General features: G+C 40.1%; 1 protein-coding gene across 3 annotated transcripts in view; it reads left to right on the forward strand.

Moving 5' to 3' along the window:
- The window catches only part of fbxw7 (F-box and WD repeat domain containing 7), a 133,813-nt gene extending 111,696 nt beyond the window's left edge, over window positions 1-22,117 (forward strand). For all 3 annotated transcript variants that reach the window (XM_046842882.1, XM_046842881.1, XM_046842883.1), the window contains 10 exons: window positions 1,701-1,768; window positions 3,055-3,196; window positions 5,961-6,095; window positions 8,121-8,244; window positions 8,977-9,113; window positions 9,665-9,778; window positions 15,854-16,035; window positions 16,671-16,896; window positions 18,066-18,276; window positions 19,186-22,117. In XM_046842882.1, the coding sequence (XP_046698838.1) occupies window positions 1,701-1,768; window positions 3,055-3,196; window positions 5,961-6,095; window positions 8,121-8,244; window positions 8,977-9,113; window positions 9,665-9,778; window positions 15,854-16,035; window positions 16,671-16,896; window positions 18,066-18,276; window positions 19,186-19,454 (1,608 nt within the window). In that variant the 3' untranslated portion in view covers window positions 19,455-22,117. The remainder of the gene's footprint in view (window positions 1-1,700; window positions 1,769-3,054; window positions 3,197-5,960; window positions 6,096-8,120; window positions 8,245-8,976; window positions 9,114-9,664; window positions 9,779-15,853; window positions 16,036-16,670; window positions 16,897-18,065; window positions 18,277-19,185) is intronic.
- Window positions 22,118-22,597: the final 480 nt, after the last annotated feature.

A 22,597-nucleotide genomic window follows, 5' to 3' on the forward strand; every position in this document is an offset into this window, starting at 1 on the left:
CTATTTTACATTGGTTTGTGTGGTGCTGAGCGTTATAATGCTGAAGCACATTCAAACAGAGCCAGCTGATGCGATTTTTGTTGAATATTGCGTGCCTTTTAATGAAGAGTGTTGGGTTGGAATGGAAAATGTAGTCGAAATGTTTGTTTTAATTTCAAATGTTGGGTTTTAATGAAACATAGTGGTGAAATGTTGGGTTTGAATTAAAAATGTTGGGCTTTAATAGAGAGTGTTGGTGAGATTTGGGGCTTTAATAGAGAGTGTTGGTGAGATTTGGGGGTTTAATAGAGAGTGTTGGTGAGATTTGGGGGTTTAATAGAGAGTGTTGGTGAGATTTGAGGTTTAATAGAGAGTGTTGGTGAGATTTGGGGTTTAATAGATTGTTGGTGAGATTTCAGGGTTTAATAGAGTGTTGGTGAGATTTCAGGGTTTAATAGATGGTGGGTGAGATTTTGGTGGTTTAATAGAGTGTTGGTGAGATTTGGGGTTTAATAGAGTGTTGGTGAGATTTCAGGGTTTAATAGATGGTGGGTGAGATTTCAGGGTTTAATAGAGAGTGTTGGTGAGATTTCAGGGTTTAATAAAGTGTTGGTGAGATTTCAGGGTTTAATAAAGTGTTGGTGAGATTTGGGGTTTAATAGATTGCTGGTGAGATTTTGGTGGTTTAATAGAGTGTTGGTGAGATTTGGGGTTTAATAAAGAGTGTTGGTGAGATTTGGGGGTTTAATAAAGAGTGTTGGTGAGATTTTGGTGGTTTAATAGAGAGTGAAATGGTGAAATGTTTGTTTTAATTAAAATTGTTGGGTTTTAATGAAACGTGTTGGTGAAATGTTGGTGTTTATCGGATACTGTTGCTAAAAGGTTATAGTAACTGTAATGGAGAATTTCGATTAAGGATCATTTATATATTATATTTGGTGCAATAAATTGGTTTAATAAAGGATTTGGGGTTTTAATGAACTATATAGATGTTATTTTGTATTAATTTAGGATTTTTTCTTTTTTTAAGAGAACCATATTGGATATTCTGAATGTTTTGTTGTGTTTTAGTGCTAAAAAATTAGTGTGTATTGGAGAATTTTGGATGTTGGTGGATTTTTGTTTTATTTTCTTCTTGTTGAAATTTTGACTGGATTTATTTAGCAGTAGTTTGTTTGAGTGGGTATTGTGTAGAAAGTTTGAATGTCATTAAGAGGGCATTTTAGGTGTTGAATGTTTTTCTTTGAGTTTTAATTCTTGTTTTGTGTTGATATTGTGTGTATCTAAGGGTAGAAATTCTCCATGACCTTTCTGCCGGTCTCCGGTTTGCTTAGCCCATCTTTGGACTTTAAAAGCCGCTGTATAATTATTATATGATAACAGTGATCTAACTCTTTATTAAAGCCTGCCAGTGGAGAGCAAACGTCTCAGTGATGAAGACATGACAGAAACGGCTTTAGCTATTAGACACAGACTGTTATTAGCAACAGGCTAAATCACCCGGGTATTTAACAGCCAGCTGAAGAATGCTCCAGAAAAGCTTTAAAAACTTTTCAAGGTCTCTCATTAGTCACACCCTGTCATTACTAACTGCACTAATGACCGTGTATGTGATCACAAGATGCCCTTTGGGCCGTGTTTAAAATTGTTTTCGTGCTTGAAACAAAACAAATCAGTCAAAAACCTTGATAGGAACACATTTCTTTTGTTGTGTTTTGCAGATGAAGAGGAAGTTGGACCATGGCCCAGAAGTTCGACCGTTCCCTTCAGGAAAAAAACCCTGTCCAAGGTATTTTAAAGTTTATACATACATACATACATATATATATATATATATATATATATATATATATATATATATATATATATATATATATATATATATATATATATAAATATATAAATAAAATGACTGTCAAATGTTTAGGAAACACCAAACTTCTAAATGCGACATCGAAATTCGATGCCCGTTCAGAGGTCACCCTCAATCAGTTTGGAGCAACACGTAGCCAAGACATTTCCCTTTGGTTCTATATGGATTGTTATACATATAGATCCTGTTTAGAAGAACTGTAAACCGTCTAGGACTGAATCTTTAGAAGAATTAAGAATGAACTTGCTGGATTTTTCATCATTCGTAATAATAGCCTAAACAAATTCATTAAGCATTTCTTTATTTAGTTGTCTATGTGTACGTAAAGTCCATGATGATGATGCTTGTTTCTTGTATAAGTGCGTTTTTGACATATGTGCCACTGCCATCCAGGAGTCTAGAGCTAAATTGCTCCTGCACTCTGGGTGGGTGGGATTGGCTACGCTTTCTCCCCTGTCAATCACAGAAACACTAACCATTCATGTCAGTTTTTCAGCTCATGTATGCAGAAGAGGACTGAAAGCACTTTGTATGTGTGTATGAGAGATGGTATTAGTATTAGCACACCTGACCTTTCATGCCATGTGTGGCTCTTCTCCAAACTGCGACCACAATGCTGGAGGCACACAATTGTACAGGACGTCTTTGGATGGAATATAGTATAGCATGGCAGTACCCCTGTGCACAAAGCCAGCTCCATGAAGATCTGGTTCACATGGTTTGGAGATGAATGTCAACCTTTGGGATGAATGTGAACACTGACTGCACCCCCAGGCCTCCTCACCTACATCAGTTCCTGATTTTACTAACGCCCTTGTGTCTGAATGAGCACAAATGTCCACAATCACTCTCCGAAATCTAGTGGAACATCATCTCAGAAGAGTCTAGGGAACCGTAAGAGCAAAGTGGGACTGACTGCGACGCTCAAAAAAGCACATGCCATTCTTATAACCAGGTGTCCCGAAACTTTTGCCAATATGTTGTACGTCAGAGGAAGATAGTCTTTACTCTATCAAACTTCTTCCTGTTATATTTTGGGGGAGACCTGAATGGTGGGTTAGAATTGGCCATGAGCGTGGCTGAGTGGAGAATTCACAATTCCTTCAGATGTGAATTTACTGAAAACTGTTTGTGTAGTTTGTCGTTATTTATAACCGTGTCCTTATTGAGGTGAACATTCTGGATGTTTCTCTTTCGCTCAGTCCGACGGGTTTGGTCCCGTACCCATCCACTCCCACTACATTCGGTGACCTGAGAGCTGCTAACGGACAGGGACAGCAGAGACGACGCATCACCTCCATCCAGCCTCCGACTGGCTTACAGGAATGGCTCCGTACCTTCCAGGTATGTGTGTACATGAGATTTAAGGTGTGTCTGAATGCTCCACTCTCAGTGCGTTAGCTTCGCTCATTTAACACTTTCATTAACATTGAGAAAAGAATCTGGAGGATCACACGTCTCTTCATTAGCAGGCTGAGCTCATGTTCCTTCATGCAGAAGAAGCACCAGAATCTCCTTCACGGCAGGGCTGCTAATTACCTTCTTACTTACTTACAGCAGCTTCTCCCTCATAAAGCCAGAGCTGAAGGCTAAGATTAAGCAGCTGCCTCGACTAGCTCGGCGCAGCGCTGCAGGTCAAACTCTCGGTGTTCGCTTTCACTCGGCGCCCTTTCCCTGTACACAAGAGCCTCAAACCCGTCCTGATTCAGCAGGTTCAGACAGCTCCGTGTAGCGTTTACTGTAATTTCGCACTCAAACTTAACATTAGATTGATGAGCATGAAGATCCGTTGACTCAATTCTTTTAGTGTACACTGGCTTAGTGTCAGTAACATGGCTGGGGGGGTTAGTACATGTACAAATGACCGACTCTCACACAGCTACCAAATAGCTACTGATTTTTGCCAATAAAACGAAATATAATTAGACTCTTCGTTTATATCACATGGCATTAGTGTTTTGTGTTGCAAGTGATTACGCAGTGATGGTTGTTTTAGCACCACCATCATTAACAACTCACAGTGGGTGTTCACATCACGTCTAACTATTATTCTTCCACTATTAATATCATTTTTTACTGTGTGTGTCAACGGTTCTTCTACAAAATCTTCAAAAGTACAAATAATTAGAAATAATAGATCAGAGAAGGAAAATTAATAAATCACAATGTGTAATGATGATTGGTCACTTAGCTTTTTGCTAATTTATGTGCTGGTCATGTGACTAAACATTTTCTTTCATTTTTTTTTATTTTTGGCAACAATATTGGGGACTTTGGGGACTCCATAGTGCCATTGAATTTTATTTATATACATACATTATATATCCTTTTTATTTATTTTTTTATTTTTTTATTTTTTTTTTGTTTGTTGTAGTGTGGTCATGGAGTAATTCTGCACCCGATTTTTGGTATGACCAAAATCTTGTATCACAATATTTATAGATTCTAGAGCTATTGATGCAAAACATATAATTAGAGAATATATAAACAAAAAAAGGAAGGCCAATCACACCTTTGTATAATATATTTAATTGAACACATTTATTACAAGTTTAATGTTCTTTCTTTATAGTAAATGAAAGAATGTAAATTTTTATACAATAGAATTTATTTCTAAAGAATTACCTTCACTCGTAAAATGTGTACAGCTGCCAAAATCTTGATTATAAAGTGCATTGTATCATGTCAGGCTGCGTTGAGCATCTCGTCTGCTGTCTTCGCAACATCTCTGGGCTCTTTTCCGATGAGTAGAAACTCGGTAACTCGGTTGGGCAAAAATATTTGCAGCTCGCCATTGCGCGTCTCGGATCCAGTGCTTTAAAACCCTCCTTCTATGTGCGTTGTAATAGCGCAGGTTATGCTGAACCATGTTCGGGATTTCTTTTCGTATAGAATTGCGTTAGTGGCGGTTCTTTGGATGAAATTTTTTTTTATTTATATTTTATTTCTTTGGCTACATTTGCTTGAGCGCTTCAATTTCAGATGATAAAACTGTTTGACCTATTTACAGTGGTCTTGCAAATCACATTTTTCTTAAGTTCATTTCTATAGCTGAACAGACAATGCAATTTTTTTTTTGTTTGTTTTTTTTAGCTCACAATCTCCTTGTTCTCTTAATCACAGTACTCCAAAACCTCGCCCACCCATAGAGCACCAGTTTTCCAAATATTGACAATGTAACTATATCCGTAGTTTGGTTCCTACTGAATTGAGTCCGAGTGTAATGAAAGAATGCAGCGTGAGATTAGGGTCATTAGTGCAGCATGTGTAGCTTGTTGCTAGGCATGCTAAACTGGCTCCTTTAAGCTGCGTTCGATTGTTCGCTTCATTCATATTCATGGCTTCCAAAGAAAAAAGTTGCAAAGGCTAAATAACATCGGGTATTTCCTGCAACTGAAAGCGTTAATTAGCTTTTAACATGTATGTATCTGGCGAAACTCGATACCTCCTCTTCGACGATCTCTTCATTCCCCCTTAGCCTTGTTTGCCTCAGGTATCTCCGGAATCGCCGTTTTATCTTCTCTGTCCGGGGCGTCACACCTCATTCTTGTCAAGCCTAAACGCCTCACGCCTGCATGACGCACGACCCAAACATCCGACAACTGGTCTTACTTCCTCTGGATCAGCCAGATAAAAGCTGGATTCAGTGTTGAATGGATGATTCATGCGTTACCTATGGCCCATTGTTTCATTCCGCGTTCGTGTTAAGTTATTGGTATGGTATGTTAGATTTACGATAGTTCGCCCTGATAAAGCCGCCGTGTGCATCAGATTGCGTTCATGTCAACGTCCGCTTAAAATCTTTGCATTGATAAAGGAAAGGTGTGGGGGAAGGGGCCGGGGGTGCTTACTTAGTGTTGCGTAATGGGATGCAGATTGCAGAAGAACAGTATGTGCGTTATCGCTTTTACCAAGTGAGAGTGAGTGTGTGTTCTCCTCACTTTATAAACACCAGAGATTTTCTACACTTCCATGGGTAAAAAAAAAATAAATAAAATAAAATCATTCCATACAAAGAAATATTCCTGCAAATAAAAGTTATGTCATATATATTTTTCTTTGCATACAAAGTTTATCAGTGTTGTATTCCTGTAATGTGTGTTTGTAGAGTTGGAGTGGGCCGGAGAAGCTGCTGGCATTGGATGAGTTGATTGACAGCTGTGAGCCGACGCAGGTAAAGCACATGATGCAGGTGATCGAGCCTCAGTTCCAGAGAGACTTCATCTCCCTACTACCCAAAGAGGTATACACACACACACACACACACACACACACACACACACACACACACACACAACACACACACACATGTTCTCTCACCATTGCTGCTACGTAAAATTATGACACATCACAACACTACAGTGACAGAGGCGTGTCCCGAACGTGACATAGAATACAGATTAACATGGCAGACGTAGAGCTGCGTCTTCCTGGAGACAGAACAGGAAAAGAGCATCTGGTTTTCTTTTTTATGCACTACACAGGCCTGCGTTAGAAGTCAGAAGGCACTTAATAAAATCGATGATTTGCTGTCTGTCTGAACCAAAGATATAAATGTGAACAATCTGCACCATATTTAGTTGCACAGCATCATATTTTTTCCATTGCATCATATTGCATTGAATCGCATCAGAAAACCGTATTGCATCGTCGCTTCATATGTATCTTCAATGTATCGTATTCCTACTACACACACTCTCTCTCTCTCTCTGTGCTCAGTTCATGGTGTACAGAGTTTTTCTTTCAAGCTCAGCACTCACTCTGTTTTCAGTGTGGTAAAAGTGTTGGCACCCACCTCATTACTGGTGCTCAGCAGTTCCCAGTATGCACTAGCAAAGCAACAGGGACGTCATTACTAATAAAATAAACGGTGTATACACACACCTTCCCCCTGAATGTTACGGGTATTTTAAACTCGTACATAACAAGTACATTCTCGGTTCACTAATAAAATCTGTCTCTCACACGCTGGGACTATGATAGCTGCTACAGCACAACCACTTTTCCCCTCTAACATGATAAGCCATCTGCCTACACACACACACACACACACACACACACACACACACACACACCTATGGCACACGTCGAATGTGCAAACGAAAAAAGTTTACACACACACACACACACACAGTCTTCTTTGTATTCTCCTGTATGTTGAAGTGGAAGCTGATGTTTCTTTTTTTTTTTTTTTTTTTTTTTTTTTTTTTTTTTAAATTCTCTGACTCTAGGTCTTTCCTCGTTTTCATCACCTGAAAGCAGCACACACACACACGTGCGCCTGCACACACACACAAGCCAGTTATTCTGCATGTAGTTAAGGGAAGTGCTGGAGGCTAATAAGAGCTTTACACACCCTGTTATTTCTACCACACGTTGGAGTTACACAACCGTATGGAATCTCTTCTCTCTATCTCTATCCCTGTTGTTCTCTTTGTCTCACTCTCTCTCTATCTGTATATCTATTCTTTTCTGTCTGCCTCTCTCTGTATACCTTTCTATTTTTCTCTCTCTATTGCTCTCTCTTTCTTACTTTTCTCTTTCTCGTATTCTCTCTCTATGTATGTTAATTTTCTCTGTCCCTCTCTGTCTCTCTCTCTATCACGATTTCTGTTGCTCTTTCTTTCTCACTCACTCACTCTCTGTATTTCGGTCTATTCTTCTCTCTCTCTGTATATCTGTTTATTGTTCTCTGTCTCTTTCGCTCTCTCCTGACTGAGTCTCTCTCTGTATATTTGTATTTTTTTCTCTATTGCTCTTTCTTTCTTGCTCTCTCATTCTCTCTCTCTCTGTGCATCTGTTTATTATTTTCTGTCTCTTGCTCTCTCTCTCTTTATCACCATCTTTTTGCTCTCTCTGTAGATCTGTCTATTTTTCTCTCTATTGCTCTTTCCTACTTGCTCTCTTTCTCTCTCTTTTTGCATCTGTCTTTCTCCCTCCCTCCCTCCCTCCATCTCTCTCTCTCTCTCTCTCTCTCTCTCTCTCTCTCTCGTCTCCCCTTTGCTCCCTCTATTGCATGAACTAATAGTAAAGTGTAAACTTGTGCTAAAGCATTAAGCAGGTTATGTATTTGATACGTAGGTAATAAAGACAAACAGGCAGAGATACTCATAGTTTCAAACCAACTGCATATACATTACACACATATGAGCGATATTTCCTTATTCCTTACTGCTTTATTACATAATTACTGTGCATGTGGGATGAGCTTTCTTCGTTATCTTTTCCTAGAGTGTGAAAGTTAATTGACAGTTTTCTCTTTCTGTAGTTGGCTCTGTATGTCCTGTCCTTCTTGGAGCCGAAGGATTTGCTCCAGGCTGCTCAGACGTGTCGATACTGGCGAATCCTCGCGGAGGACAACCTGCTCTGGCGAGAAAAATGCAAAGAAGAAGGTAAATCAAAATCAACGAGAGGCCAGAGGAAAGGCCAGGATAAAAAAGCCGAAGCCGAGGTTAAACCTTCTGCTTGGGTCCAGACATGAAATCCGGGAATGTGTTTGGGGAAGGTTGTCATTAGGAAACGTGTAGGAGCGTATAATAAGCTTTAAAACATCAATCAAGAGTCAAGAAAATGTTCAGTAACGTACCTGAATAATGTACAGCTATACATACACACAATATAGACAAAAGTATTGGAACGCCTGACTTTTCCACCCATATGTGGGTTTTGCCCATAGGATGCTTTCGGTTAGTCTAGTATTACTTTTTCATTCACTTGAACTTGAACCTAAACCTGTTCCAGCAGGACAGTACCCCTGTGCACAAAACTAGATTAGAAGATCTCTCTCTTTTGTTAGAGAGCTTTGACCTCAACCCTATTGAACATGATAAATATGAACGCTGACTGCATCAGTACCTGACTTTACTAACACAATTATAGCTGAATGTGCTCCAAAAGCACCATCACCAGCTTTCCAGAAGAAATGGAGGTTATTATAACAGCAAACGGCACTAAATGTGGAATGGGATGTTCAAAAAAACATACCAATCATATGCTCAGGTGTCCAGAACTTTTGTCCATATAGTGTATGGCTTAGGAAGGAAAATAGAGGGTACATATTGGATTTTGTTTCTGTATAATGGGATAGTTGTGTAAATTACGTGACGTGTGTGTGTGTGGGTCAGGTATCGACGAGCCATTACACATCAAAAGGAGGAAGGTGGTGAAGCCAGGATTCAGTCACAGCCCGTGGAAGAGCGCCTACATCAGACAACACCGCATTGACACCAACTGGAGGAGAGGAGAGATCAAATCACCCAAGGTTCTCTCTCTCTCACACACACACACACACACCTACCTCTATAACTCACACCTGCCCCCCCTCTCTTCGTTTCTGTCTTGCTGTCTCATTTGCTTGGTCCATCTGGTCTGTGTGAGAGAGAGGGAGGGAGGAGGGGCGTAACGTGACTGCAATTTCTTTCTGATGTTAGAAGATGCTGTGTCATTCGCTGCCTCAGCAGATCCAACACACACGCACACTGCAGCATCACACACTCCTGCTTTCATCGTTAATCTGTACGACCCTGTAGTGCCATTTTTTTCCTTTTTCTCATAATTACTGTGCCTAATATGTGTAAGGATATTATATTATTAATTAAAGTGGCAATTATAATCATAAGTAATAAATCTAACAGAGCAGGAGCTGTAACGGATGCTAATTAATTGTAATAAAAAAATTTGAAATGGCGAGGCTTAAAAGCTAAACTCCATATTAATGATGGAATAAGTTTTTGTTATATTTGTGCAAGCTGTGTTTATTCATGATCTCTCTCTCTCTCTCTCTCTCTCTCTCTCTCTCTGTTCATTAAGCAGGTGTTGAAAGGACATGATGATCACGTCATCACATGTCTACAGTTTTGTGGGAATCGTATCGTTAGCGGTTCAGACGATAACACACTCAAAGTGTGGTCTGCTGTCACAGGAAAGGTGAGTTCTTCCTTCCTTTTTTATATTTGTACCTTCCACTTTCACGCTTTAATCTTCCATTTAATTAATACAGTTCAGTTCCTGCAGTTTGCTTATATGTCTCTCTATCTTGGTGCCCCCCCCCCCTTTTTACATCCCTTCATCTCCTTATAGTTTATTGATTTTGCCAGAACTGATATTTTACTTTTACTTATAGACATACTTTACTTAATATTTTCCATTATTTTAAAAGTTGAAAACCACACTCATTATAACTACACACTCATTACAATCCCTAACACACACTCATTATTACTACACACTCATTACAATCCTAACACACTCATTATAACTACACACTCATTACAATCCTAACACACTCATTATAACTACACACTCATTACAATCCTAACACACACATTATAACTACACTCATTATTACTACACACTCATTACAATCCTAACACACACTCATTATAACTACACACTCATTACAATCCTAACACACACTCATTATTACTACACACTCATTACAATCCTAACACACACTCATTATAACTACACACTCATTTCAATCCCTAACACACACTCATTATAACTACACATTCATTACAATCCTAACACACACGTATTAAATACACACTCATTACAATCTCTAACACACACTCATTATAACTACACACTCATTACAATCCTAACACACACTCATTATAACTACACTCATTACAATCCTAACACACACTCATTATAACTACACACTCATTACAATCCTAACACACACTTATTATAACTACACTCATTACCATTCCTAACACACACTCATTATAACTACACACTCATTACAATCCTAACACACACTCATTATAACTACACACTCATTACAATCCTAACACACACTCATTATAACTACACTCATTACAATCCTAACACACTCATTATAACTACACACTCATTACAATCCTAACACACACTCATTATAACTACACACTCATTACAATCCTAACACACACTCATTATAACTACACTCATTACAATCCTAACACACACTCATTATAACTACACACTCATTACAATCCTAACACACACTCATTATAACTACACACGCATTACAATCCTAACACACACTCATTATAACTACACACGCATTACAATCCTAACACACACTCATTATAACTACACTCATTACAATCCCTCACACACACTTATTATAACTACACACTCATTACAATCGCTAACACACACTCATTATAACTACACACTCATTACAATCCTAACACACACTCATTATAACTACACACTCATTACAATCCTAACACACTCATTATAACTACACACTCATTACAATCCTAACACACACATTATAACTACACACTCATTACAGTCCCTAACACACACTCATTATAACTACACACTCATTACAATCCTAACACACACTCATTATAACTACACACTCATTACAATCCTAACACACACTCATTATAACTACACACTCATTACAATCCTAACACACACTCATTATAACTACACACTCATTACAATCCTAACACACACTCATTATAACTACACACTCATTACAATCCTAACACACACTTATTATAACTACACACTCATTACAATCCTAACACACACTCATTATAACTACACACTCCTTTTATTCCTAACACACACTCATTATAACTACACACTCATTACAATCCTAACACACACTCATTATACCTACACACTCATTACAATCCCTAACACACACTCATTATAACTACACACTTATTACAGTCCTAACACACACTCATTATAACTACACACTCATTACAATCCTAACACACACTCATTATAACTACACACTCATTACAATCCTAACACACACTCATTATAACTACACACTCATTACAATCCCTAACACACTCATTATAACTACACTCATTACAATCCCTAACACACACACATTATAACTACACACTCATTACAATCCCTAACACACACTCATTATAACTACACACTCATTACAATCCTAACACACACTCATTATACCTACACACTCATTACAATCCTAACACACACTTATTATAACTACACACTCCTTTTATTCCTAACACACACTGTCATTTTCTTTTTTCCGCCTGGGCCGTGAGCGACTCGGTTACGAGCTGATTGTGAACTCATCCATAAAAAACCCTGACATTGCCATTAATTATTCACAGTGAACACAGTGAGAGTGTGTTCAGTGCTCAGGGCCGGACACACCATCACCTGTATGTGTGTGATTTATTTGGGTGCATGCACCTCTTTCCTTGTTTATAGCCTCCCCCATCACTCACTTTTTACACTGCTTTATTTCTTTCCTCCCTCTCTCTCTCTCTCTCTCTCTCTCTCTCTCTCTCTCTCATTCTCATTTCTGTGTTGAAGTAGTAGAAAATTTTCATTTTTTTTTTTATATGCTGTGTGTGCTCACCGAAACATGCTCTCACATCGTACACCAGTTCCTCATCTAATAGCTTTAGCGATACCCAAATGATCTCGGATCAGGATCCATCACTACTTCTCGGCCAGTTTCCCTGTCTGAGCTCCATTGTATTGAAAGTGTGTTTGAGTGTGTACCAATTCGTGCTTTCCTCAGTGCTCCTCCCTATTCAACTTGTTATACTTACTGTTGTCCTTCCGCTCCACAAGGTCTCTCTGGCGCTCGCTCTCTTTCGCTATCTCTGGCTGAAGAATGTCAGGGACAGAGCGAATAGTTGAAATTCCTTTTGTGCACAGAGCTCATTAAATACACTCCAAGCTGGACCTATATTATTTCACAGGTGCTTCGTCCTAACAGCGGCACTATATCGATACAAAACCGCAGTGCTATAAGCAAATAATCAGTAATACGATTTAAAGCATGTCCAGGTTTCCTAATTCGATCCTTGACTTTCGGCTCCAAGCTCAAATAATGACGTGTAACCAAATTAGACAGCGGTTAACCAGGGGAAAATCGATTTAAAGCCCCTGCGGTGCGTTCACGCGTCCCGACACACGGCGCCGATCTCATCATGACCCCGTAGAACCGGATAAAAAGCTGGGTAATGTCGTCGTTAAACAAGGGGTGGTGGTTAACGGACGCGAGCAAACAACGCGACTTGATGCAGGCCGCCGTCGAAATCATTTCTCGTACACTAATAAAGAAATGCTCATTTTACGTACGTTAATTGAAAACAATCAAATCAAACGGCAAATCGAGGCAGGTCAGCAGGAAAAGACGAGTGTGTGCATAGCGTGTGTCCTGACCACAGGTTCCTGCGATGGGCGGAAGATTGCGGCTTGCTGCAGTCTGCACGTAAAGAACTTGGTGATCAGCCAAAGGTGCAGTGTGACTCAGAGAGCAGGAGAGAGGTGCACAGAGCGAAGAGGAATAAAATATACAGAGAGCGAGAGGGAGTTGGGTGTATTTGTGTGTGCGTCAGAGATGTAAATGGACAGAAAAAGAAAGACGGCAATAAGAGTGAGAGTGAGACCGATACAGAAAGAGCAAAGGAGAGACTGGGACAAAAGGAGACAGACGGCAGCTTGTAAACTACATTTATCTGGGCTTATTTTGTGTGTGTGTGTGTGAGAGAGAGAGCACATGCTTTCGTAGTCAAATCATAGTGCCAAACATGACTGCAATTTTCACACTTCATAGTTGTGCGTGTGTCAGTCCATGATACACCCTGACACAAGGGTGCCAATACTTTTGTCTCTAGTAGGAAATGCAGTGCGTCAGTCATGCTTCAGCTCAAAGGGGACATAAGGAGGAGGAAAAGCACTTTAAATGGATTTACTGCTAATATTCAGTGGATTCATCAGGAACCCGTTGAGAGGGCGTGGCTTTCCTGAGTCAGGCTGCGCTTTCCTTCATTTGCATATTTCTTTTAATCATTTTTTGACTTATTTTTTTTATTTCTAATTTGATCGACGTGCAGCGATATCTGCAAAAGTCATTAAGTATGCATTTGATCCAAGTGCGTTCACTTGGTTTATAAGCACAATGAAGAGATTTTCTGTCATCATGTATGTGCTACAATGGGCCACTGCATGCATAATTAATTAGGTGCTTATTAATATTCGTGAGTTTGTCTGCAATAGGTGCAGTGATGCATAAGGATACTGAAGGAAGTCAAAACTGATTGTTCTGTCCGTCTGTCTGGCTTTGATTGTCCTTTTGTCAGCCTTCCTGTATGATTTTCTGCCATCTCTGTGTTCTTGTCTGTCTGTCTGTGTTCTTGTCTGCCCTTATGTCTGATTGTCTTCCTAAATGTCTGTCTCTCTGTGTTCTTGTATGTATATCTGTCTGTCTGCCTGTGTTCTTGTGTGCTTTCATGTGTCTCTACCTTTCTACTGTTCTTTCTGTCTGTCTGCCTTCTTGTCTGTCTGTCTGGTCGTCTACCTTCCTTTCTGTCTGCCTTCATGTCTGTCTGTCTGTCTACCTTCCTTTCTGATTGTCTGCCTGTGTTCTTGTCTGCCTTTGTCTGATTGTCTACCTTCCTTTCTGTCTCTCTCCCTTTCTCAGTCTCTTGCCGTGACCCAGACCTCGCTTTATTTACAGCACATGGTTAGCCTTTAACGCTAATTGGGTTTTCTTAGTTAATTAGCTGCTGCGTTGTTTAGTGAGCCTGCAGTTCAGTGACAGATTTTAATAAAGCGAACGAAACAGCCATTTCAATCGCTTCTGAGGTTAAACTGCAGGGACAGGCGTCGTTTCTGCAGATTAATAACACGTCCAAGTTGATCATAACCAAGAAAATGCAATTAGTTTCCACGTTCTTATTATTTAAATTATTTTGTTGTTTGTTTTTATCATCCTCCATTCAAAGGTTCTGTTCAGGGTCATAAAGCAGAGGAGGATAATGAGGCCTCATCCTCACTCCCTCTCTCTCTCTCTCTCTCTCTCTCTCTCTCTCTCTATCTCATCTTGCAGTTTGTGACTCGGGGGAAATGAAATAGAATTTATTGGTTTTAATTAAATCTGGAGTGAGCGCCGCTCTCCGGGCTCGGCGTGAGAGATTTCTGTTATTGCTGCAATCGATATCCAGTCCGTCAAGTCTGACGACGAAGCGCGTGTTTCCTCGTCACTTACTCGCGGCTGCGTTTAGGTTAGAGAGACTCGGCTCCTCGGTCGGTCCTCAGATCGCCAGCATGACACATTTTTAGGGGGAAAAAGCCAAAATAGTGTTTTATAGATGATGAGTTTAAAGACACATGAGGGAGGTTCATGTGAAGTTTCCTTTTTTCTCTTTTGCTACGTCATTTTTGCATAAAAATTTACCTTGATTTCTATAGAACATAATTATTTAGAATCACGTGTAAAGACCCTGATAATGAGATTTATGCGCTTTAGTGGCATCCTTTTCACCCCATAGACGTTCAGAGTTTGTATCGTATTCTTTTGGCTCCAGAACGGACATTTCTTCATAAGAAAACATCGCCAAAAATGTTCCGATAATTCCAGGGTAGAACGTTAGCATGGAAAAATTGTACACTTTAGAGCCTTGATCCTGTTTGTTATTGTGAGATTTTGATTACTGAACTCTGTGTGGTTAAACGAATAGTACAAATTTATAAATATTTTCTCATTTTCTCTTTGTTCCTGTGCGCTCGTGAATCAATAAAAAAGCCATTTTCTCCTCTTTTTTTCCCGCTTTTATTATTAAATCGAAAAAGGAATGAAGGCGTTGTAATTCACATTCTGTTTTTCAATCAAAAATCGAAGGAAAGCAATGTACACGGATCATAAACTTATAATAATTCTATTTGCAGCTGTCTAAACTGGGTTAAATTGAAATTTTTGTTGTATAAATGTTGCCTGTAAATGTTGTGTTTAAAACGAGCGAGTCCTATCCGTTTAGCCCGGGGCTCCATGTTAGTAACGTGCACTGTTGTAGCGAGATCTTCAATCAGATACGGCTGCATGATGAGCGTGGACGTGTGTGTGCCTGTGTGTCTCTGTGTTTTCATCCTTACAATATCAATAACTAACTTTTTCTTTTTCTAAATGCTGAAGGAAAAACGATCCCACACAATCACGATGTTACGATCCCGTGTCTGTTTTTCACCCAATGATCTAAATGTGTGCGTTTGCAGTGTTTGCGGACGTTAGTGGGACACACGGGCGGCGTTTGGTCCTCTCAAATGCGAGACAACATCATCATCAGCGGCTCGACGGACCGAACTCTGAAAGTGTGGAACGCCGAGACGGGAGAATGTATTCACACACTGTACGGACACACGTCCACCGTGCGCTGCATGCACCTCCACGAAAAGAGGTACGCACTCGCACACACTTTGGCATTTCGCTTCCGCGGAGTTCCTGATCCCGTGCCGCATCCAGATTTAACAGGGATTAAAGGTGTATTTTATTCGCACGATGTTAAACTCTTAAGCTTTCTTTACTTGTTAGCAAAACATGATCCTCGAAGATTTAGTGATGAGATGAAGACTCACACACACACTTAACACAATACACATCCCATTCAACTGCTCCATTGTCAAAACCACTTGGGGTTTAAGCTTTAGCCAGTAAGTTAATCCACTGAATTGGACACCAGACTTTTCCAGCCACTTGTGTTTCCTCCTCAAAATGATACCACAATGTTGGAGGCACACAGTTATATATAATAGCCAACAATGCCCCTCCTATGTATAAAGATATGCATTACATGGGTTAGAGTGAGTTTGAGTGGCAGGCTATAGAGCTCTGACCTCATCTATTGACCCTACTGAGCACCTTTGGGATGAATTGGACCCCAGGCCTCCTCATCCCACATCAGTACCTGACTTTATTAACACCCTTGTAGCTAAATGAGCACAAACCTCCACAAGCACACACCAAAAGCTTGTGAAACATCTTCCCAGAAGCCTGACTTTGTCTTTCCTCTCTCTTTCTCTCTCTTTCTCACAGGGTTGTGAGTGGTTCTCGGGACGCGACCCTGCGTGTGTGGGACATTGACTCTGGTCAGTGTTTGCACGTGCTGATGGGTCACGTAGCGGCGGTGCGCTGCGTGCAGTACGACGGCCGCCGTGTCGTCAGCGGGGCCTACGACTTCATGGTAAAAGTGTGGGACCCTGAGACCGAGACGTGCTTACACACACTGCAGGGACACACCAACCGAGTCTACTCACTACAGGTAACACACACACACTCTCACACACACTCTCTCACACACACACAAATACTGAAAAGCCCCAAATCCCATAGGTCCCATAAGTTCAGTGTATTGTGAGGAAAGAAAATAAATACAACTTGACTCACATTTCCTGAGGAATTAATAAGTGGTGTTTAACAGTGCAAAACTCGTCAGTGGCATCTGTGTGAGGTTTCAGACATAATTCTCCTCGACGAGAATCGCTTCCACTTCGCCAACATATTTCCGGCGGTATAGCAATAAGAACTCTTTTGCGCTTTATGTACTGCTTCAAGAATTGACAATTCCGCACATCGAGAAAGTGATTAAATGAATGAAGGCGGGAAAGAAATAATTAATTTCTGAATAAATACATTTCATAAGTAAATATTAAATGTTAAATTACGCTGAAATAAGTATTACAGTTAAATAGAACATATTTTACAGAAAAGTAAATATATGCAAAAAAAAAAAAAAAACACATACACACATCGGTAATAAATGTAATTTGTGGCAATTTAATTACTACTTAATTTAATCAATATAATAGTGTATTGCGTTATTTAATGAATTATTTTTTTTTATTAAATATTATAAAAAAGATTTTATATATTATTTGACCAAGCAGGCATTTTATTAGATCTTATTTATTTATTTATTTTGTAAAAATTATTTAAAAATAAACTAATTGTTGTTCACAATTGTTAATTTCAAAAACTGTTAATAATAAAAAAGACAGGCAATTTTACATTTTTTGCATTTAACTGTCCCGAAATCGAGCCGAACCGTGAATCAAAAACCACATTACAAACCGAACCGTATGAACCGAACATTTAATCGTCATATAAAAACGATTTATTCCTGGATTTTCTTCTGAAAAGCAGCCGTGAGTCATTGGAAATGAGTACTTAGAAGTAAATGTGTGCGTAAGGTTTGTTTCTTAATGTCATAATTAATTGCATCAGCTAAAACCTGATCTACACTAATTACTGATATAAGCCTGTGATCTGATCAAGGGGATTTAAGGAGGAAGAAAAAGGATCTGTAGGCGTGCAACTTATTCGAGATGCAGATTTTCCTCTTTATTATAAAGATTTTCCTTCCGTTAGTCAGAACACACCGAGTTAACATCTGTAACGATTTCATCTATCGGCCGTTTCTTTCCTCCACAGTTTGACGGCGTCCACGTGGTCAGCGGTTCTTTAGACACATCCATCCGCGTGTGGGATGTTGAGACGGGGAACTGCATACACACGCTTACGGGTCATCAGTCTCTCACCAGCGGCATGGAGCTCAAAGACAACATCCTAGTGTCGGGGAACGCCGATTCCACCGTCAAAATCTGGGACATAAAGACGGGACAGTGTCTCCAAACGCTGCAAGGTAACCACTCCTATACTTTTTTTAATTTATTTTTATAAATTTTCTTGAAACTTTTTGCCCCTTTGCAACCCTGATAAAACTTTATCTGGGGAATTTTGGAAATATTCCAAGTTGGAAACTTACTAGGAATTTAAGGGAATTTCTAGGAATATTTGATATTTGTCATTTGCGTAAATACTCGCCAAGGTGGAAATGTTTTAACATTATTTCGTGTGCAGGATTCATGTAATGTTGTTTAATGTGATGGAGGAATGAACAGTGTATGTAGGGGGCGTGGCCTCAGTGGCCCTGCAGTAATTGTGCTTTGTGCATGTAATTGAGGGTAAAAATTTATCAGAAATTGCGTTAAATCTGGTCGTTTTAACCAAAACTTATCCTGCAAGATTTTTTTCCCCAACTACAATTACGTTCCCTGCTATTGGCTAAACTGCAACTTTGTAAATTCCCGTTAATTCCGATAGAAATTTTGCGTTCTTGAAAATACCCGTAATTTTGCAACCCTAATTCCGTCCCCTCGATTGTTTTAACATGCATACACATGGGCCACATTCCAAATAACTTATTTTTATATTGAATCGTGCGTCACAGTTGCTGGTGATGTGTTTAGTGCAGGATTTGAAGCTGTGTGTGAGAGAGAGAAATAGAGAGAGAGAGAATAAATCCTAATGAACAGTGACAGATTGAGAAATACGGTTGTTTTTGTTCCCTTTGTAGGTCACATGATCAGGTCAGCAAACGTTAATTAAGACTTGGTGACAAATGGCTGATGAGTGAGGAGACGGAGACGCCTTTCGTTACACCGCGTCCTGAAATTACTGTTATGATGACTCATCCCCCGTTTCTTCCTTCCCCTTCCCTCATCTCTCTCTCTCTCTCTCTCTCTCTCTCCTCCCTCCCTCCCTCCCTCAGGTCCTCACAAGCACCAGAGCGCCGTGACGTGTCTGCAGTTCAACAAGAACTTTGTGATCACGAGTTCGGACGACGGCACAGTGAAGCTGTGGGATCTGCGCTCGGGAGATTTCATCAGGAACCTGGTGAGCCTGGAGAGCGGCGGCAGCGGCGGCGTCGTGTGGAGGATCCGAGCCTCGAACGTGAAGCTGGTGTGTGCCGTGGGCAGCAGGAACGGCACCGAGGAGACCAAACTGCTCGTGCTCGACTTCGACGTCGAACTCAAGTGAACTGGACATGAAGTTGAAGGGAGAGAAAGAACGGAGGGGGCGAGGCGGTGGGGGTGGGGTGGGGGGGTCGAATCGGGCCTCCTTGTGTGGCTCCACCGCTGGACCCACCACTGCTCACCGTTCCTGCCATGAATCGCCCCTTTAGTGACCGCTGCTGTGATTTATTTTTTGAGGGGTGGGGGGTGCTTCTTCAGCAACAGGGCGGGGCATGACTGATAGCGGAAGGAAGGAGGAACAGGAAGTGGGCCTCCTTGCGCAGCTCCAAGACCAGACCCACCGTATAGAGGCATCACCTCTTCCATCTTTAATAGGGGGACAGGGGCAGGAACGAGGAGGCGGAGCCTCTGCATTCTATGAAGAAAGGCTTCTCCATGCAGCTCCATGACTGGCATCTGCTTGTCTGGTTCCTTTTTTTTTTTTTTTTTTTTTTTTTAAGGGGTTCTGTGCAGCAAAGCATTCTGGGAAGGAACGGGATGTGATTATTTTTCGTTTGTTTCTTTTCTCTCCTCACAGTCTTTCTCACTCAGAGACTTGCTGATTTAAGCCTGCATGCCCCAGACAGCATTATCTTTATTTTTGTTCGTGTTTTTTATTTTATTTTTATTTTTTTATTTCTTCTTATTTTATTTTATTTTTGTTTGTTTGTTTATTTTTTTTCTTTCTTTTCAAACCGATTACAAACAAGTTGACACTGTAAGCATGACGTGAGCGAGGAAGGCGAGTTGACAGGTGAGGGTTTATGACGAATGCACGCAGGTTTAGTTTTTAACAGGAGAAAAAAGATGGAGAAAAAAAAGCTTTGAGATTTTAAATGCGAGGATTAAACAAAACACACACACACACACACACACACACACACACACACACAAACAGAAGAAGCCTCAATATGTCTGAGAAAGAGCCTGGCTTGTTATTATCCCTCCTCCTCCTTCTTTCCACAGACCTCACACACAAACACAATTATTTAGTGTTCAATGCACAACTGTGAATTTAAGTCTTTTTTTTTTCTCTCACAAACTCCAGCGTTTGCTGTTCTCATTGTGTTTCCTCTTCACCGTTACCTCTAAGATGAGTCTCAGTATTAATTCAAAGACAGTCTGGCGTAAAATAAGATCTCTCTACACAAGCACTCGCACACACCTGTTCCTCTCACCCTGAATGTAGTCAATCAGACTAGACGTGCTAATATCGCTAAAAGAAAAAAAAAAAAAGAAAGATTAGCGCTGCTAGGTTAGCGTTGTGCAAACTGCATGTCTAACTCATCACATTTGCCTCAAAAGACATTGAGCACACGATGCTAAACTGGGGGTTGTACACTTCTCGTTATTAGCCATGTTAGCATGACTTCAATCAGGCGTCGAATATCTGATCGCATTCGGGTTTTAGGAGGAAACCGATGGGTTATTGTTTTTGTTGTTGTTGTTAGACCTGCATCTTTAAGTGCTGTTCCACATCCTCAGTGTGCTTTCTGTTTTTCGCTCTTTTTCCTTTCAGCTTCCTTTGTTGGCTCAGTACCGTTGCTTCAGGTACCGTTGCTTAGATTCGGATTGTTTGGGGGTTTTTTTGTTTAGTTTTTTTTTTGGTTTGTTTTTATTTTTCCTATCCCTTTGGAAGCCCCGCCCCTTCCTGTTCCTGTTCTCCCAGTGGCCAAACTGAACTTAATGCTGCTAGTCACTCATGCGGGACTTTTGTGTGGTTTTTTTTGTTTTTGTTTCTTTGTTCCCTCCACTGGCTGCGACGTTTTAGTCTCAGACGAACTCCTAAAATAATTTAGACTTACAAATAAATCAACAAAAGACACACACGTGATGCGCAACACATGAAATCAGACTTTTTCCATGTTATTTTTATTTTTTATTTTTATTTTATTTTTTTTTGCCACTGAAACTTGAGCCAAATGTGCCTCTACGAGGCTGAAAGAGCGAGATGGTCCGATGGTCCGACTTACGGACGATGCTCTGTGTGTGTGTGTGTGTGTGTGTGTGTGTGTGCTGCCTGTTTGTAATTGAGCATCGTTCACACATTCCTTGGGACGGAAGTTCTGTCAGGGACGTGTTGGATGGATTTTTTTGTTTTTTTTTATTTTTTTTTAACACACCGCATCCGGATCGATGGAAAGTCGGACTCATTCATCGTTCTTTTTGAAGAGAGGACAAACAAGCAAACAAAAAAATTACAAGCGTCAACGTAGCCAAACCCGTTCGTCTCATTCTCCGAGTCACACGCTGAACTGTGAAACTGGTTTAACACTGTATATTAGGATAAAAAAAAAAAAAAAACACAAGAAACAAGTTCTTTCTCCAGTTTTTAGTTTTATTTATGGTCTGGTTTAAGAAAATCAGATGATGGAGGTCTTTTTTTTTTTTCCTTTGTTTGTTTGTTCTTTTGTTTTGTTTTGTTTTGTTTCTCCTTTTCTTTTTTGATTCCAGTCCAAACTGCCTGGTGTTAACAGACAGATTAAAAAAAAAACAAAAAACAACAACAAACCTTAAAGGGATTGTCTATTAGAATTTTTATTTTCTTATAACTTAAGTGCAATAAAATGTGGGGTTATTAATGTTTTCCTTTTTTTTTTTTTTTTTTTGTTTCATTTCAAGCTTCTTTTTTTTGTCACTGTGTGAAAGTGTCATATGTGCTCAATAAAGCTTCTACGGTTTATTGTACTCGTGAATCCTACAACTCTTTTCTTTACATGGCGTGTACGTGATCGCAATCGGTCCTTTTGACCAATCGGTGTGTGGCTCCATCATCTTCGATTCCAATCACAACGAGCGGCAAGAGATCCCCGATCTGATTGGTGGCCGTATTTTTTCGCATTAATTCACATTTATTCAACTAACGTTTATAACCTGAATTTCCGGCTTGGGAAACCCTTTAGTGGGGAAACCCCAAGTCTCAGTGTTTACAGCTCTGTGTTACTGTTAGGAAGGTCGGGGGTTCAAGCCTCAGTAATATGAAGCTGCCACTCTTTGGGCCCTTGAGCAAGGCTCTTAACCCTCTGTGCTCCAGCTGTATCATGGCTGACCCTGCGCTCTGACCCACAGCTTCCTAACGTCTCTGGGTTATGTAAAGAAATCATTTCACTGTGCTGTAAAGTACATGTCACATGTATAAAGCACCTTTATCTTTCTTGATCTGAACAG

This window comes from Silurus meridionalis, chromosome 28 (assembly GCF_014805685.1).
Source record: "Silurus meridionalis isolate SWU-2019-XX chromosome 28, ASM1480568v1, whole genome shotgun sequence".
Taxonomy (NCBI): domain Eukaryota; kingdom Metazoa; phylum Chordata; class Actinopteri; order Siluriformes; family Siluridae; genus Silurus; species Silurus meridionalis.